The sequence below is a fragment of the Centruroides vittatus genome, unplaced genomic scaffold (assembly GCF_030686945.1).
Source record: "Centruroides vittatus isolate TY-2023 unplaced genomic scaffold, ASM3068694v2 contig_926, whole genome shotgun sequence".
NCBI classification, from domain to species: domain Eukaryota; kingdom Metazoa; phylum Arthropoda; class Arachnida; order Scorpiones; family Buthidae; genus Centruroides; species Centruroides vittatus.
Window position 1 is genome coordinate 131,375 of NW_027122612.1, and position 19,320 is coordinate 150,694.

The 19,320-nt window shown below is 32.7% G+C and overlaps 1 protein-coding gene across 1 annotated transcript; it reads right to left on the bottom strand.

The window, feature by feature from the left end:
• Positions 1-6,040: 6,040 nt before the first annotated feature.
• On the bottom strand, positions 6,041-17,719 carry Fic (FIC domain protein adenylyltransferase). The gene is made up of 2 exons (XM_067281836.1): positions 17,168-17,719; positions 6,041-7,404 (listed from the first exon to the last, which is right to left on the bottom strand). The coding sequence occupies exons 1-2, from the start codon at positions 17,541-17,543 to the stop codon at positions 6,320-6,322; spliced, it is 1,461 nt and encodes a 486-aa protein (XP_067137937.1). The 5' UTR covers positions 17,544-17,719; the 3' UTR covers positions 6,041-6,319.
• Positions 17,720-19,320: the final 1,601 nt, after the last annotated feature.

Consider the following 19,320-nt stretch of genomic DNA (forward strand, 5'->3'; position numbering starts at 1 on the left):
AAACGCTAATAAAATCCGCTGGCAAAACAAGATGGCTGACACATTGACAGGTAAAACGCACTGAGCACTAGACGGGAAGATCTCACCCCTCATTCTTAAGTCTACAGTTACATAACATATCTAACATGTCTGACGGAGCTGTGGACTATACATGAATGCTAGATAACATAAACACATTTGACACGTGTTTACAATTTTGTTTAATCGACTACAAAGTGTATTCGATCCTTATACTACGTTCGCACACAATCCTCGACTAACTTCGATCTCGATTTACCTACAATCTGGATTGTGACTGTCGCTATTCAAACGTCGTGCCGTTCGCACAGGTAACTCGCTTGAGAATAACCCGGCTATTGTAAGCGATGATAAAACTGGCATAACTACTCGGTAAGTCACAAACACCAACACACAAAATGGAGGTTTTGATTAGAAATAAATACTTTTTCTTGCCATATATTTAATAATAGACAGATGTCATCGTCTCTCCAAACATCTTTTTTATTTCTTTCCCGATAGCCCGACATGTGTTCTGTAGCCATCTTGTATTTTCTCACGCGCGTGGGATTGTGGGATCTCTCTTATGACTGGATCTAGTTTCAAGAACTCTCTCCAGTCAATCGCGATTGAACGTCGTTTCAGTCGAGATTGAAACGGTCGAGGGTGTTCGCACCAAGGCATAGTCGCTGACCTTGGTCACAATCTAGATTGAAATGATCGGTGCGAACGGGGTATTAGAATATCTAAATTTTAATATAGATGAGTTTTCAAGTATATTATTTATGTTCATTATTCAATTTAAATTGGATGCAACAACCAGAGGCTGATGGAAGCGCTCACTTAAGGGTGATGATATTCCTCCATTGAATGACTTATTAGAATTTTTAATTTTTAAAGGGTCATGTTAGAACTCTATAGCCAACCAAAAGTTCTCTCGACTGTGCCAGAAAACTGATTGGCGCCCGCGAAAATTCAAAAATGCAAAAATGAAGTATATTACCAGGTAACCCAGTGAGAACTGCTTGCTTATCATTTTAGTTCAAAATACAAGAAGTTTTATATTGAAATGATAGGCAAGCAATTCTGTTAAGAGCACTGGCACTGACCGTTTCGCTTCATGCAGTCTATTTTGCAAATTTTTAAAATAATGTCAATCCCGAAAATCCCGGGATCAGGAAAACTGAATTCCGAAAACTTTGGGACTAAAAAGTTGTCGGGATCCCGGGATCAAATCCTCTAGTTGTGAGTGTAAATTTAATGGTGTGTTATTCGAGTCTGCTAGAGTTAATTTTGAAACAAATAAATACTGGCAAAGCTGGTAATTGCATTCAGTTGGAAGACATTCCTATCGTAATAGCTAGAACTTCATGTGTGCAAGCTATGCCAGAAAAAGTTATAAGCTCTACAACAGCGGTCGCCAACCTTTCTGACCTCATGGACCACTAAACTCAACTTTGAATCCCGCTGACCACTATCATGAGTTTTTTTAAACGATACAAACATCTATAGAATAATGATAATAAAAGTTCCATTTTACTTTAATAAAGATCTAAATGCACTTAAATTATTTTTTAACCTATTTTGATATTTTGAAGAATTCAATTTTTCATTAACAATGACAATATCAGTTTTTCCATTAAATCCAAAAGCATCTCAAACCATTAAACTACCACGTTCTAACTGACCATTCATTCTAACTTTGGCTTCTCTTTTCACATCATGCCAATAATATCCGTAACCATCTGGTCAAGGGCGTCGCCAGCCAATGGGCCGGGGGGGGCAAGATGATATAAATTGATAGAGGATATGAATTGTATGTAGGTAAAATAAAAACGATTCATAAATTTTAAGAAGCTTAAGAAGATTATTTTAATTAAAACATAATCTTCTTGGGTTTTTCGCGCGGGAATTATAAATCGGGCAATAAATGACTTAGCATTTAAATAATTTTTTTCGCATGTCTAGGGAGGGGCAACTGCCCCTCTGCCCCCCTCTGGCGACACCCTTGCATCTAGTCCATCTAAATTCCACTTTTTTCATCAGAAAACACATTTTTTCGTCAAATTAAGTATCACTTTCATATTCTTGTATCATTCGTTTCTATTTATAGTATCTATCATTTATAAAGTGATAAAAGTTTTCTTGAACGTCCGAAGAGGGGAGGGTGTTACGGAAACTTGGACAAACTGGAATCAGAGGGAGAGGGGGAGTAAAAATTCCAAGAAAAATGCGGACATAATTTATGGACAGCATAGTGTTCCAGCATATCCTAACTCTATGTGAACTGATTATAACAGCTCATGTCTGTGAGGACGAAGAAAAGGCTAGAGACGAACTCGTGCAATGATCCGTCAAAATCACTCTCTTTAGAAATAGAAAGACACGGAAATCACGAAATTCACCGCAAAATCCAAATTTTTAACCTTAAATTGAGTCGCTACGCAACAATAAAATTTTCTTGTTGAGAGAGGATCTATTGTTCACTCGTGCGATTATTTATTGAGAGTGCTTTTTCGAGTTTTGCTTCATTTGTAGCGATTATTTAAATAAGTTTAGACTACGATCTTTCTAGATTTAAATATTCTTTAACTTTAAAATATCACAATTAGCGGTGGTGGTTTTCAATAATAATTGATCGGTTTCCATCAGAGGAATCGGATCTTTTTCTTTGAATCCGCTTCCCCAAAATGGTCTTTTTATTGTTAATTTTCCAATGGAATTGTTAAAGCAAAATGAAAATTAATCAATAGCTACTTTAAATCTTATTCCCCGCTGTAGTTGATATATTACATACGTCTATACATTAATATCCCGTCTGAATCTTAATTAATTAGGATAATTCGAGTTTATTCGTCGTCTCGTTTCCTTTATTTACACAGATGTTTTGTGTTACGGAAGTCAACAGAATAGTACAGTTTTTTTTAAAACTAATTTCTCTATCGAACATTAAAAATCGTCGAAAACATTAAAATTATTATATATAATAAATAGAGATTTTATTATAACATTCATTTCTGACTTTGAAAAAATTAAAACAATCATTTTTGCATTAGAAATTTACAATTCAGATTAGAATAGGAACATTTCTCATTTTTGCAAGTTCTGTTTTCACAACATTCGCTCATTTTCCTTTGCAGAATGGACAATTTCAAAGAATCGAAGGAGTGGCACACCTCGTGCTTGCCTCGTATAATACTGGTGCTTCCGAGTCGCATACACCCGACGTCAAACGGGTGGTCATCATAACTCCAGGGATGACAACGCCTCGTCTCTCGTCCATTATCTGGAGCGGTGATACCCTGAAGGAAGTTCCGGAATGGACGGTCGAGACACGGTCACGTGAGGAGGGACTCAACAGAAAGGAGTCTGAAGAAATGGTGAAAGAATCCGTCGAGCGTAAAAGATCTTGGTGGAAAAGTTGTTTTGCTGCTGGAAAACATAAACCTCTTCTCTGCCGAGGCCTTCTTGCACGGATTTCGACTTTCCACCGAATGTGACACAGCCACCGGAATTGGACGGCCGGATGGCCGAGCGGTCAAGGTGTCAGCCTACCGCTCTGGGGGACCCGGGATCGAATAATCCCCAGGAATTTTTCGGGGGTGGTCCGTTCAGTTATGTCGGACCCCGTCCCTCACCACCCGGTCGCCCCATTGTGGGTCTGGCCGAACCCATAATGGGTCAACTAAAAGAGGCCTTTTAGTGCCCACAGGGCGGAAAGAGTTTAAAAAAAAAGCCACCGGAATTGACCTTTCATCCGGTTACGACTTAATCAACCGGACTTGACGTTCCATCCCAATTTACGGGCGAATACTTCGACACGATTCGAGATTTGTTCTCCCACTTCGATTAAAATGCATAGAACAACGACAGTGAAAATGAAAAATTAACCAGTGTTTTCGTATTTAATTAAAAACTGTTTAAACGACTATAACTGGCAACTTTGAACATTTCGACCGGTGATCTACTAGTAAAACATTTCACCACAGAATAATGCACTACGGGAGGTAACCATTTCCACGTTGAACTTTAACCAAACACATCTTGCAGTCGATATGTGTTCAGACCAGAATTATAATTACTTCAACAATTAAATTTTTACATCGAATTTTTACGATTGTAAATAAATTTTTATATTTAATAAAAACTTATTAAATTTCATATTAACTGTTTAAAGATTCGATATTTATCAAAATATTAAAATTGCGCATTTTGGATTAATTTCTAATTAGAGATATTATTAACAGTTATAAGGAGTGGTGAAAAGAGCAAAAATTCATAATGAAACAAAAATCGGTAAAATATGATTTGAAAAACATGGAATTCAATAGTGAAAAAATCGCATGAAAAATAAAATTACATTAAAATGAGATCCGCTTTTGATAAACACGTTTTTAACATCAAATGAAAAATCCTTTAAAAATCCAGCGACGAGTTTCTTAACTTTGCCGGTAACATTTGATGGCGCCATCTGTTGTTATATTTTATTAACATTTTTTTTTACATTTTTAACTATTATAAAATGACAATAAACTTAATTTCGAGTGTAGGGATGGGTTTTATAAAAAAAACTGTAAATGCTAGTAACGAATAAAGTCGTAATTAAGTCCGATCCTATTCCAGATATGACACACAATCCTCTTTATCTGGGCCACAAGCAGCCAAGCGGTCTTCGTTCCCTGAAAACTGGGAGTTCGGTAGTGGGCTCGCATCTCGCTCGGACCAGCCCACTTGGAGAAAACCCGGAAAACTCCACGTCTGTAACTCCTGAATATGAGCCATTTATCCATAAAAGACCTCCCGGAAGATTTTATTCCTGCGAGGTACGTAAACGTATCCAACTATTACTACTACTAGGCACTGAGCTTACACATTCCAATATATAGCTGGAATAGCCAGAGAAAGCTGGGGCAAAATAGCCAGAGAAGTTGATGCCCAACATGCTACCAACACCATCCCCTTTCTCTCTCCGTCTGGACTCGTTTTAGGGTATTCTGCAGCGGTAGGTGTCACCTTCACCACTACATTTATAGAAATGGTCTATTCTAATGCAATTTGTATAAGACTATAAGTTTTCCATATCTGCTTTGGACTTTAATCTAATTTCTTTCTTGAAATTAAGAAAGGACATACAGATAGACAGACGCAAGAGGAAACTTGTATATTTAAATCACGACTGATAAATACCGGTACGAATTTTCAAAACTTCCAATATGACGGAAAATTTGAAATTTAAAGACTTGAAAAAGTTTATTTTAGATTTATTGGTATTGCCAATCTCCGATGCTTCTTGCGAAAAAGTTCACTCCCTCCAAGATTAACTTAATTAAAACGAAACATTTGCAAGAAACTCTCAACAGACTATTAATTTAGCTTCCAAAAGTACCAATAATGTTTTCGTTAAATGTCTGTCAAAAAATGTTATAAATGCACGCTAAATTTCTGTACAGTTTTTAGTTTTGTTTGTTTAAAGACGGAATTTCTTTCCCTTTGTTAAAATCTTTGCATCAGTATGATCTAGTTCAGGGGTGGCGAACCTGTGGCACGTAAGAGATCTGGCACATAATGCATCATATGATTTCTGTCCTTTTCAATCATCTTTTCTGTTTATCACCTGATCATCCTTTTTCCAATCAGATTTTTTACATTTATTCGAATTAAAGCGTATTCATTTAATTTCTTTAAATATCATTATTCGAAGTCTAAGACTTTGGCACGCATTAACATCTTTAAAGCTAAGTATGCTTACAATATGGCACGCAGAATCGAAAAGGTTTGCCATCCCTGATCTAGTCCAACTAATTGCCGTTGTTCCCTCGATTTATTTCTTATTTTTCTGTAAATAATATTGAATTGAATAAAAGTAATTTTGTAATTATACAAATATTTTTGATGTATTGTAGATAATATTTTTCATTGCTTTTAAAATAACTTATTTGGTTTATTGACGTAAAAAATTGGTTTATATCAGAGCTAAAATGTAATCACAAGAAAAAAATTATAAATAAGAAATCATTTATTTTATAAATGATTTTAACTTTTAAATTTTGAAATTTTTCATGTGCTATATTTTTTCATTAAAATTTCTCTATGCATAAATATATTCTTAAATAATATGAATAGCAATGAATATTCTATAGAATTTTTCCATAATACTTGAAATTGTATTTAAAATACAATCCAAAATCTCTTGCCAATTAATAGTGTACAATAATTATGATAAAAATTGTGCTTCTTTTTAAATATATACACATTTACAGTATGTACAAACAGATTACAATACTGTATTTGCTTTCAGCTTAATTCACAATAAATAAATAGTTTATGATATTTGCTGTTCATTGTCAATTATCCTAGGAAATCTGTCTATTTCCTGTCCACCTAGAGCTCTAACACCAGAAATTCCATACTCTGTGGCATATAGATATACATCTAGAGTTCTTTCTGTACATTCTGCAATAAAACGTACAAAAGGACGAACATCTCCTTCATTTGCATGTTGTAAATATTCATAATATAAGGATCTATCTTGTTTTCTTATTATGACTGGTGGGTAACCAGCTCTCATTAGAATAAGATTCATTAATAATCGTGCTGTTCTGCCATTTCCATCAATAAAAGGATGAATATAGACTAGTTTATAATGTGCAAGAGCTGCATGCTTCACTGGATGCAAACTAAATGCTTCTTCTGAATTCATCCATTCTATAAAATCTTCCATCATGTCAATTATTTCAGTAGGAGAAGGTGGTGTATGTTCTCCAACATATACCTGAGACCTACGAAAGCAACCTGCTTCTAAAGGGTCAGCGTGACCTAACACTCTTTTATGAATTTGCAAAATATCCCCAACATTAATAAGACCAAACTTATTGACTAATGTATTATTTATATATTTCAATGCTGATTCCAGTCCCAAAATTTCATTATGTTCAACAATGCTTTTACCAGGTACAGCCATACGTGTTTCAACTACCATTCGAGTTTCTGCTAATGTCATTGTATTTCCTTCTATAGCAACTGTATGATGAATGTGCTGGAAATATGCTTCTTTCTTCATTCTTTTTAATGCTGGGTCATTTTCAGGAATATGAATAAGCCTGTCTCTTTTTCTGTCTATTCTAGTAAGTTGTTTCTGATCCAATTCTTCTACAACTGGTAATGTTCTTTGCCTATTCACAAGTGCTTTTGAATGTTCAGGACATACAATAAGTGCTCTCGTGTACATATGATCAGCTTTAATGACATCTTGATGATGATGCTCTAAAAACTCACCATAATGGGTGAGAATATCTGGTTGTACAGGATTCAGAGCTAAAGCATGCTGAAATAGTTTTTGAGCCTTTTCGTGTTTTCCACTTTCTTTCAATTGCAAAGCCATGCGAAGTGATATTAAAGCTTCTGGTTCTGAAATGTAAATAATTTTTAAAATGCAATAATTGTATAATTTCACTTAATAATAATATTGCATTAAATCTTAGTATTATAAAATAAAACAATTCTTAAATATAATCATACAAAATCAATTCAAAAATTAAAATAATAATACACTGGTGTCCAAAATTAAAGCAAAAAATACAAAACCTATAAAATCCACACCATGAAATGTAAATAGCTAAAACTTACATCATACATAAATCAGCAATGTTATGTACAAATGAGGCATGATAACAGCAAATCCAGGCAACAAAATGTAATATATATATTACACACACACACACACAGAGAGAGAGAGAGAGAGAGAGAAATCATTTCTAACAATTATCTACTAGTATCTCTAACAGTGAGGAAGTGTCCTGATACTGTATATCAGTAGCTTGTCAGGCATGTCTCAGAAAAAGCATTTGAATTACTTGTTGCAATGAAGGCAGTTTATTTCTGTACTTTTGCCATGTACATTTGTGTGTGTTGCTTTAATTTTGGATATGAATGTAATTATTGAAAATTACTAATGATCTTATATATTTCAAATTTCTGAATCTAATAAACTAAGGCATTATGATAATTATTATTAGTTAAAAATCTATCATTGTTTAAAACATTACAGAGCCAAATACTGTATTTTACAACATATAGGGCACAATTTTGGACAAAAAAAACTCTGCATCTTACACATAAAGTTGCAATCTCCCTTAGGCTAATGAATTCTCAGGCAACCTCTACCCAGTGCAATTCTTCAATAAAAATGTTACTGTTTATTTAAACATATTATTATTTGCTATAGGTAAACAGCTTTTACATGTACTGCATTAAGAAGAATACTTTAATGATGAATTTTAATTACAACCTACTACTATAAAAGTGTGTATTCTAATTTTATTGACAAAAGGAAAAAAAAAAAAAATGGAATACACAAAAAGAAATTGAAGCTGAGTGATAAAGACTCTTGATGACTTAAAAATACAGTAAATACTTTTTCCCAAATATTCTGTGCTGAAATGGGGGTACAATTTCTATTCTAAAAAAAAGACAGTATTTATTATATTAATAGACAATTTGAAAAATTAAAAATATAATCCAGGCTTTACTAACAACTTTCTTATCATCACTTTACTTGAGATATTAAAACATATATCCAAATATATTCAAGTATATATATTTTGATGTTATGATTAAAAATATGTAACTAAATAGTTTTTCATCAAAAATAATTTTATTCAACCACTTAAATTGCCCATAGAAAGAACTTCAAACTAAATTTGTAGCTATTAAATGCTTCATTTGAATTTACAAGATTTAATAATTGTGAAAATTATTGTTTTTATTGGATAATGTAATTAATAATTTTATAAATATAGGCTAAGCAATAAGTTCTTAAATAATTACTGAATATATTTCTTTATAAAGATCTGATTTATTTATGAAGATATCTTTAAAACTATACCTTTATCTTCACTTCATCACATCATTCAGGCAATGCCTGCTGTTCAAATTAGCATGAGAGGACCTAAGAGTGCAGGAATATCGGTTAATGTTATCTATAGTTCCAAAATGGCGGCTCGTCTGATTCCAGCAAATAGAAGAAAGGAAACAGTGGGGGGACACGTTCTAACCTAACCCTATTCTAATAATTTTGTTGATAATAATTATGGTAATTTATTAGAATAGGTTAGGTTAGGTTAGAACGTGTCCCCCCCACTGTTTCCTTTCTTCTATTTGCTGGAATCAGAGACAAGCCGCCATTTTGAAACCATAGGTAACATTAACCGGATTATCATTCCTGAATCACCACAGACTTGGTATATTGACAAAACATACAACAAGTCTATGATAATATCCATTCAACAATCAACAAACTGCATGCTGAGATGATATTTGGCAGGCTCCTGTTGTACACAGAGGTGATGTGCTGGAGTATAGTTCCTTGAGAAGCTTGCATGATCATCATTCTCTTTTCATCCCTCTCATCAAGGTATAATTTTCCAAACAACAGTCACTCATGAGTGGTTTTGGGCTTCACATCATTTGCAATATACTCTTGTTATTATTATGTATAAAAAGCCTGGAAGGTTAGTGATTTGGTTGATTACAGAATCAGCATATTAGCACTCATTATGGATGTTACATGTGTGAATTTAAAGTCACCCAGATTAATATTTTGATCATTCTTAACTGAACATGAATGAAAACTAGACCTCCACCATGTCAAGCTATGTAATTTATACTGCAGAAAGCAGTCACATCACTGAAGGAATGCTAGAGATAACTACTTTTTAACAGTATAAATGTACATAATATATTGGTATCTCAGTATACATTAAAGGATTTCTAAGACAATATTAATTTCTGATATGTAATATGATAAATTAATCATCAGTCAGTGTAAAAGAGGTATAATAAGAAGAATGATCAGAAAATTCTACATTTAATTTAATTTACTTGTGATAATACCAATGCTGTAACTAAGATTTTTACACATGACTATTGCTAAACACTGTTTTATACAGCAAATAAAATATTTTATTGATAAAATATATTATTTATGAATATGTTACATGTTCTGAAATTATAAATTTTAGAAAAAACCATTCTTGAAAATTTTGCATTTTGCAATTTTATCCCATGCAAATGTCCAATTTGGTCAAATCTTCTTACAGCACTGGATATTGTTGCATAGACATTAATAAAATTTTTCCTATCAGCAATAGAGAGGTTGCAGCCAATGTTTTCAATGCAAAAATATGTACATTGGATGGTCTGCCTTCCTGTAAGCCTAGAAGTTTGACAATGGCATTTCAAACATCAGTGGAATCATGCTTGACGTTTGAAACGCCATTGTCAAACTTCTAGGCTTACAAGACGGCGGTACTGACCGTCTGACGTACACATTGGAAACGTTGGCTGCAACCTCGCTAATATTGCATCTTTTAACTTCAAATCTTGCTCTTTATACTGAAACAAATTCATAGAAATTTTTGTTTGAAAATCAACAGAAATTTTTCTGTTGAGTAATCTGCAAATGAAACTTAGTATTTCATCCTTCCAGCAAATTTGATAGATTATAAGAATTATTAAAAAAGAGACTAATGATTTTATATTGATAATTAAAAAAAAAGACCAAAACACAACAATCAACATTTTTATTATACCAGAAATATTTTCTAGAAATCAAAAATATTGCTAAAATCTTTCCAACAAATCGTATTATTCCTGGAAGAAAATACTCATCAATATGATAGCAGTTTCAAGTGAAATATAAAACCCTGCTTTATTGATATCAAAATGGTTAAAATATATAACAAAATATCTGATTTTGAATAGAGAATGTAATTAACCTTAGAATTTGTTTATATCTTCCAAAGACAAACTAAGATCTGAAAGTATTAGGTAAGTTGTTGTGTGTTTTAAAATAATTTTATTTATTTTTGATAAATCTGTCTGCTTTCTATAAAAGTTAGCAGTTTAAAAAAGTATCCTAGATTTTTGCAATAATACTTGGATATCAAATAAAATATAGTTTCATGCTTAAAACTAAAATGCATAAAATAAAACTAGTTCAAATGCTTAAAAATTACATAAAAAGTTCATAGATGGTAATCCAGATACTCCAATTATATTAATTTTCTTATGCTTATTTTTTCATTTTAAAGCAAACAGAAAAACTTGACTTTTTATTCTATGAATCTCCTTATAGTCCTTCCTGACAGAGATTGTAATGTATGAATTAGAAGTAAATTTATAAAAAGTTCACTCAATTTTCATTATTTTATTTAAGATACATTGATGTCTTTTAGCTTGGAAAGGGTAAAATAATGCATATTTATTTGATACTTTAATAGTTTCTTTGATAAATTTAGACTATTCATTAGTGTGGTTGAGGCCGAAGTTTTCAACGCAAAAACGTGTACGTCGGACGTTCAGCACCGCTTTCCTGTAAGCCTAGAAGTTTGGCAATGGCTTTTAGAATGTCAAGCATGATTCCACTGACTTTCCAAACGCCACTGCCAAACTTCTAGGCTTACAGGAAAGTGGTGCCGAACGTCCAACATACACATTTTTGTGTTGAAAACTTCGGTCTCAACCTCACTATTAATTAACTAATTATTCAATTTTTGAAAAAGTTGTACCAGATGATCAAAGAAAAAGTTTGAAAATATTAATACTGAGCTGATACTGCCAGAATGATCTGTCACATCACTGATTACCAGTTTTAGCTTATTGTTGTTACTTAAATTAAATACCGAGATAACTGAAAATGCCTTACACTATAAAATTTTTATGGATGTAAAGTTACCAAGGATTAAAGCAATATTTTATGCAAAAATATATGGATGAGAAGAAATCTTTATTGTGACATCATCACAATGCCGGGCTATAATTTTTAATCATATTTTTAATTTATTTAATTTAAAATATATGCTCTCCACCTCAAATTAGTAGTGTCCTGCCCCTGTATATTATACTTTTCCTGTTAGCAATAGTCATGCCAGTCATCTAAGTAACTCCTTTCAGGAAAAAACTTTTGAATTGAAATAATGTGACTTATGGTTTGTATCAGAAGATTTGTATATAGTTAATTGGGACCTCCTGTCCCTAATCTTTCCATACTTGGTCTCAGCTTTCATCTAACTAACTCTGTTCTCAAGATTAAAGAAGACAGACAGACAGAGCCAGATGGATGACAGTGGGAATTTATGAAAATATCTGTAGGCAAAGATGATTGGGCTGCAATTTGAAAAAATTGAGGCCCAATCATCTTTGCCTACAGAGATTTGTTTACTTTTTATTAAGCAATAACCTTCCCTGTAACAAAAAAGAGTTTTCATAAACAGTTATTTGAGGAGAGACTTAAAAACATTTGTATGTACTTAGAATTGAGTCCACAAAATCTTACAAGATATTTTATCTCAAGAAATTGAATTATTTTACAGTTCTGCTCATACAGTTAATGAAAAGAGTAAAATTTTGACTTTATAAATGTGTTTTTGAATATTTATTCATTAAATTTCAAAGGCTTGAATCTTCATTAAATTTCTGAAAGACTTCATTAAATTTCAAAATCTTGAGTATGTAGTAAAATACACATTAAAGATTTCTCATGGCTTATAGCAATAACAAGAACATCTTTCTTGTGATGTCAAACTTTTCAAAATTAAACTTTACATTTGATTACAGTACTTGATGAAACAGTTCAATTCACGAATCTTGGCCAGGCTGTAAAAATGCACAGTAGCAGGGTCCAGTGTATTTACTTCATAAAGGGAAGGGATTGTTTGATGAACCTGTGATAAGGTCACTATTTGTTACCAAAAAGGGGCTCTTGAACTTTATAAAATTTCCAGAATCTCAACTGAGTACTGCACACTTCCTAGTCAAGATATATGAAGCAATATGTTTTATGAATATCACCAACAACATTTCTTGTATATCTAAAGTTTTCTCCATATGCTTTAGTTGTCATAATTTAATTTTAGTTAAAATAGGAATGCATAAAACATAGAAAAGTTTAATTATGTTGTTTTATTCCAGTTTTATTTAATGTAGTCAATTCTTTCTTCTACCAAATAGATGATTGAAATTAGAAATGATCATCTTTCTGACACTATCAAAACTTTGAAGCCTTTTCTACTGAATTATCTCATAGATTAGACAATTCATTTTCTGTTTTGAATTCTAAAATATCTTGATAGTTAGATCACCATCTGTGTAATAAAGTCCTTCCTTTCTCAGAAGCTGAATCACAGTAGAGAGTCGTTTATCCGAATCAATTGGGGACTGGGGTTGTTCGGATAACTGATTATGCACGAAAAATATATTAACCAGTCCGATGTTGAAATTTCTCTCCATTGCATGTTGCTTCGTGTTGAATTTTCGTCGATTTTAAGCCTAACAAAAATTTTTATAATAATAATCAGGCTATTGTATCGTTAAAAATTATTTCTTTATTTTGTACAAACAAAATAAATATATTGAAAAATATAAAAACATAAAAATTATACTTTAGAAGTAAATCTAGTATCAAAAATGTTCGATTCAGCACGACACAGTCCGACTGGAAAGTGTTCGGATAACCAGTGTTCAGATAAACGACTCTCTACTGTATTTACTGCGGAACTTCTACCACTTTGTCCATTCCAGTTAACAGACCATCAATGTAAAAATCTTCAAATACATGAGAAATCTTCATCCTCAGCCAATTGTTGTAAAGCATCTCATTACCAAGTAAAGTGCTAGGGCAGTGTCATAAGTCCCAGTTAATAATTTATAACACTACCTTTTTTCTACAGAGACTCCATAGAATTCTTTGTTAATAGGTTTGACATGAATCAATTTTGATTTGTTGGATACATTTTTTACAATATCTGCTGTTAAAATTTAAGGATTTGTTCAAAATCTACATATAATGGAAAACTGATGCTACTGAATTATGAGACCAACCAATAAGGTATCTTAAAATTATATTAAAATATATAAATTTTTATAAAACTTTGATAAAAATTCAAAGTTATTCTTTTCACTTTCCCAAATTTTCATTTGAGGTGAATATCATTTAGTGAAGTAATAAAATAAAAATAAGAGAACACTTTGCTATTATGAAAAAATTAAAAGATAAAAATGTAAATTTACTGAATTTAAATATGGGTATAAATGTATCACCAGAATGGTACACAATTGTAGATGGCACAGACACGAGAACTTGAATGTTATGGAGAAATTTTGTAAAAAGGCAGCTGTAAGTTGTTTTAAAAAATATTATGTACTTGTTGTATTCTTAGTTTTATGACAGTATTTATTATGTTCTATGATGTGTAATGAGGATTGGAAGATCAAAATGCATGTATGAGAAAAAGAAAGAAAATTACATAAAGCAATGGTTTTAAAGTTTTCAATACTGGTTCATGGTTATTTTAACATTCACCTCGAATGAAAAGTTGGGAAAGTGAAAACAATAACTATGAATTTTTATCAGTTTTATAAAAATTTATATGTTTTAATATAATTTTAAGTACTTCAACCTGACTTTGATAAATATAAAAAGTTAAAAAAGATTAAGAAAAAATTATTCTTAGTAGATTCAATAAGATATTTAATGAATAACCTGAAGAAATTTTCATTGGTGCATTGAAAACAACACTCAACTTTGTTATGACATTTATTTCATTCATCACTGCATGATGTGAAGATAAAAAGTTTTCTTATCATTGGTTTCTGCTTCATTCCACTCTGGAACAAGGGTAATGTGGCCTAAAACTGCATATTCTGTCATGAATGTAACATATTCTTGCTGAAGGATACAGTTGCTTGTAGCAGCCTTTCTAATGCCTTAAACTGTAATTTGGCTTCTGGTGTTATCTAGTTTGAAAATATTACCTACCATATATCTACTTAAGTTAGCTTGTGTAGTCGTCTGAGAAAAGATTTGCTCACATTTAGTCATTCTTAGATAAAGGGAGAAATGAAAGACATCTTTTCAACCTCCCAAAAAATTGCTAACAATTTCAGTTAAACTTAGATGTGTGTACTTATTGATTATTACCTCTAACGATCAACTACTGTCAAATTATCGGGCTAGCTAACTCTAGTACCAAATTATTTTAAATTATTAATATTACTATAGCCATTTGCTAGCCCGATAATTTGGCAGTAGTTGATCGTTATCTATAACGGGCTAGTAGTTGTTTATTTGGATTGTTACCTCTTTGACTCTTTAGAATAGAGATTTTACCTGAAACTCTCCAATTAAGTTTTGAAGGATTAGTCCTCAATTACTAACTCTTAATTGTCCTATGTTACACGGTTTAGTTTTCATAAATTCATTCCATAAATTTAGTTACATGGCACACCAATAAGTTAATTTGTTATAATTTCTAAAACATGAGAGCAATTTCCCAAAAATTGAAAGAATTGTTGTAGTGTATGTAGTTCACTAGGAGTTTTATATAGTTCCTATTTCCATCTTGTTATTGTATCTATTTTTAATTCATGAGATAGATGATGATTGTATTCTAGCAGAAACAGGAAATCCAAGATTTTCCAAGATCAGAGACTGTTTTGTTTGAGGTTTGAGAGAGATTAGTTATAATGTCCTTTGGATGCTGTTGCTCTATTAGTTCCCTTAGATGAGAGTTACTGATATACGGGACATTCCAATTTTCAACGCTGACTCAGCGCTGATCTCAACTTTCGCTAAAATTTGTTCCTGTTTTCAATGTTGAAGTGGCGCTGTTGTCAGCGCTGACTCAACACACTCAGCACTCAACAGATATGTTGACTGCTACTTTCCAATGAATTGTGGGTAATTGGTATGACATTTGAATGGAATCCATCTTGCTGAGAATGGAATTATGGAAACTAAGCACTTTGTATTCAAGTTGGAACGCTGTTGATGACGTCAAATTGTTGGTTTCAACACTCAACACTCGTGTTGAAAATTGGAATGTCCCAATATTGTTTGTTGTGGAATTGTTATGTTAAGAGTTGCCAAGTTGTTATATGTATAATTTTTGTTGATGGCAGTGATAGATTGTATTAACTGGAATAGTTCTTTGAGAGATAATTTCAAATAATATACTTTCTAGATAGGAGGAATCTGACTATTTTCATGTGTCATGGATACAAAGGTATCATGAAAGCTCATCAAATCTTGATATTTTCGAATGAATATCAGAATGATGAGTTGAAGAGCCCAACACTAGTTGATTGATCAGATACATATTGGGTGCCAATATTTGTTTTATGATTATATCTATCAGCATGTGTTTTGCATGTGGTGTGAGAAATAAATTGTTTATGAAGGACTCCATATCAAAGTATAATGTTTCAAAACCGGTCTCTATCTTCTGATTCTTCTTCCTCAGAGATTATCCTATTTGAACGACATCAAATTTAGCCCATAATTCATCTAATTTCGAATTTCTTGTCTCCAGTTGATTGATATTACCACCAGTCTTAAACTGATTGTCATATTTGTTGATCATTGTTATTGAAATTTTATGACTTGTTCTGACATTTTCTTAGGCCTAAGTATGTAGATTCCTTAAATAATTTGGAACCAGAGAGGTTATTCACAGATGATACAATATGCAACTGAAGCCAGAAACTCACTTCTACCATGATAGCTTTATGGATGTCATTCTTCTGAAGACTGGCTTCTATGTATGGATTCACACAGCAGATTGAGTCAGATTGTTCATCATATGTATACACAATGAACAATCTGCCTCGAAGACCATACACGATAGCATCTTCAGTGTCGGGAAAACTGGAAAATCACGTGCGACTACTTCCACAAAAAAAGACACTTCACATTGATTAGAAAGGAGAACTTTATTCCTCCCTGCACAGAACCAAATTGTCTCATCCTTGCTTTTGATCTCTCACACCAGTCAAAAACAAAAACAAAAATTTTGCTCCATTCTTCTACTAAACATGTATGTGAAGAGTGGAAGCATCAACAATACATTTTATGGAAATTTAAGAACTAATGTTTAAAATAATTCAGAATTAACCATAGGAATGACCTTAATTTAAATGTTTATTTAGAAATGCAGAGAGAAAAAAAGTAAATCTGAAATATTAACATAAAGATAAGATAACAGCTGTTACTATTTTTATGTTTCACACAACTTTGCACACTTTTGTCCCAAATACTGTTGGCAAGGTTACAATTTGCAAATAGCTCTTACACTTAACAAATTTAAACAAAAATTTTAACTAAATTTATCCTCACCATTTGCAGAATAATCAACTTGATGTCTTCTAGTCTGTCTGAATTCCGGTAATCCATCCAGAGTAATCTTGTCGTCATCATATATCCTCAATTCACTGGTATCAGGGAGAAAGTTTATATTTGACTTCCTAACAACATTTTTCTCTATATATGGGCTAATTTCTAATTTACTGTTGGATTTGGCTGGTGATTTCCAGACAGGATTCCTTATGAGAATTACTGCAAAAAATCCTATAAGGCAACTTATGAAAAAGAAGGATAGACTGAAGCTAGCAACTAGTTTCGTCGTTCTCACATCGTGAAAATTTAATATCCACTTCTGAATTAATTCTCCCATTTCGTTAACAATCCATTTAAACGACGAACACACATCCATTTGTTAACCAATACGCCTCATTATAAGTAATTTAATTCTTTCTTAAATTCGTTCATAATTTAGTAATATTTAAACAATTACATAAATCTTACTAATTCGACATATAACGATTACCATACCCGAAAATTCCGCTACTCCAAATGTAAGAGTGACATCTGACGCAATAACCACATCAATGAAATAAATTTACTGATAAATAAAAAAAATAAAACTTTATATATCGTGCTGTTCGATTATTATTATTACTACAAGTCTTGATATACTTTGATTTGTTTATGTAAAGTATATTTTAACAACAATTAGAAATTTTAATTAATTATAGAATATATAGGAAAATTTTATTAAAAGATGGCGCTGGTTAAGGGAATCGTGTCATTCTATTATTCGATAACTACGTGCGTCATATCATTTTTATTTCTGTAATCGACATTTGTTTCTATAGTTAATTTTCCTAGAAACACTCGCTGTTACATGTGATTTAAAAAAAAAAAACGATTATATGATTTAAATAAATTTTAATGTAATTTTATTAGTTATGTGTTGATTTTTATTTTCCCCCGTTAAATCCAAATAATCCCCCCATAGATTTTTTAAAAAGTTTCCTGTTCTGTGGACTCTGAACGGACCTTTTCTTATGTCCATCGTTGAATTAGACCAATAGAGGCAGGCGAATAAATGAATGATGAAGGATGAAACACGATACATCTAACATATCGCTCTGGGGAGCCGAGTTCGAATCCGGACAGGTAGATAAATCCCCAGGATTTTTTTCGGGGGTGTTCCGTCTGGATATGTCGGGTGCCGTACCTCACCGGCCGCCCCATTGTGGGCCTGGCCGAACTCATAATGGGCTTGCTAAAAGAGGCCTTCTTAGTGTCCACAGGGCGGAAAAAGTTGAGGAATAAAAACCCTTTCATAAAATTGTTGAGATTACACAGATTCGAATCTGTCCAGATCGGCATACTGTTATCTTTACCGGCATGGTCATCTTGCATCTCGGTCAGTATGCTGGATTAGTGGATTAGTTTCTACAAAAGCCAATAATATGCGATGTTTGAATAAATCAAAATGAATGGGAAAATGTTATAATTTTCTTATACGAAATAAACCCTATTCAAACAAATCATTAGTATGCTTGTCGGATGGCCGATCTATTTAAGACGTCAGTCTGCTGCTCTGGTAGACTCGGAAGCGAATTCGCACCGGTCGAAAACTCTTAGAAATTTTTTGGCGGGTAATCTGATTCGAATTGTCAGGTTTCGTCTTTTACCATCCAATCGCCATATTGTAAGCCTGGCCGAACTCACGATGGACTTGGAAAAAAAGCATTCTTATAGTCCATGGGGAAAACACCGCCTTGAGAGCAAGTAAAAAATGATCACTGGCGGAAACATAAAAATGGCCGTTGTTCGGAGGCGAATTTAAAATTGCGCATGTGGTATAAATTGAAGGATAACTTCGTTTATCACTTTCAGAATTTTACTTCCATCATTGGCCCAGTGAATAACACTACAGAACACATCGTTTCTGTGGTGTTATTCACTATTGTGGGTTCAACCAGAATTTCAATGGGGCAGCCAAAAAAATAAAAACAGGACCAGACATATTCTTTTTTTTTTTTTTTTTTTTTTAAACTCTTTCCGCCCTGTGGGCACTAAGAAAGCCTCTTATAGACGGCCCATTATGGGTTCGGCCAGGCCCACAATGGGGCGACCGGGTGGTGAGGGACGGGGCCCGACATATCCGAACGGACCACTTAACCGAAATTATTGCTTCT

What these genes read in the sequence shown, in the direction of transcription:
- Fic (XM_067281836.1), bottom strand. Translation starts at nt 17,543, where the DNA reads ATGGATGTGTGTTCGTCGTTTAAATGGATTGTTAACGAAATGGGAGAA. An exon ending in AGTTGATTATTCTGCAAATG is followed by an intron (nt 7,405 to 17,167) that starts GTGAGGATAAAT and finishes TTTACATTTCAG; the next exon opens with AACCAGAAGCTTTAATATCA.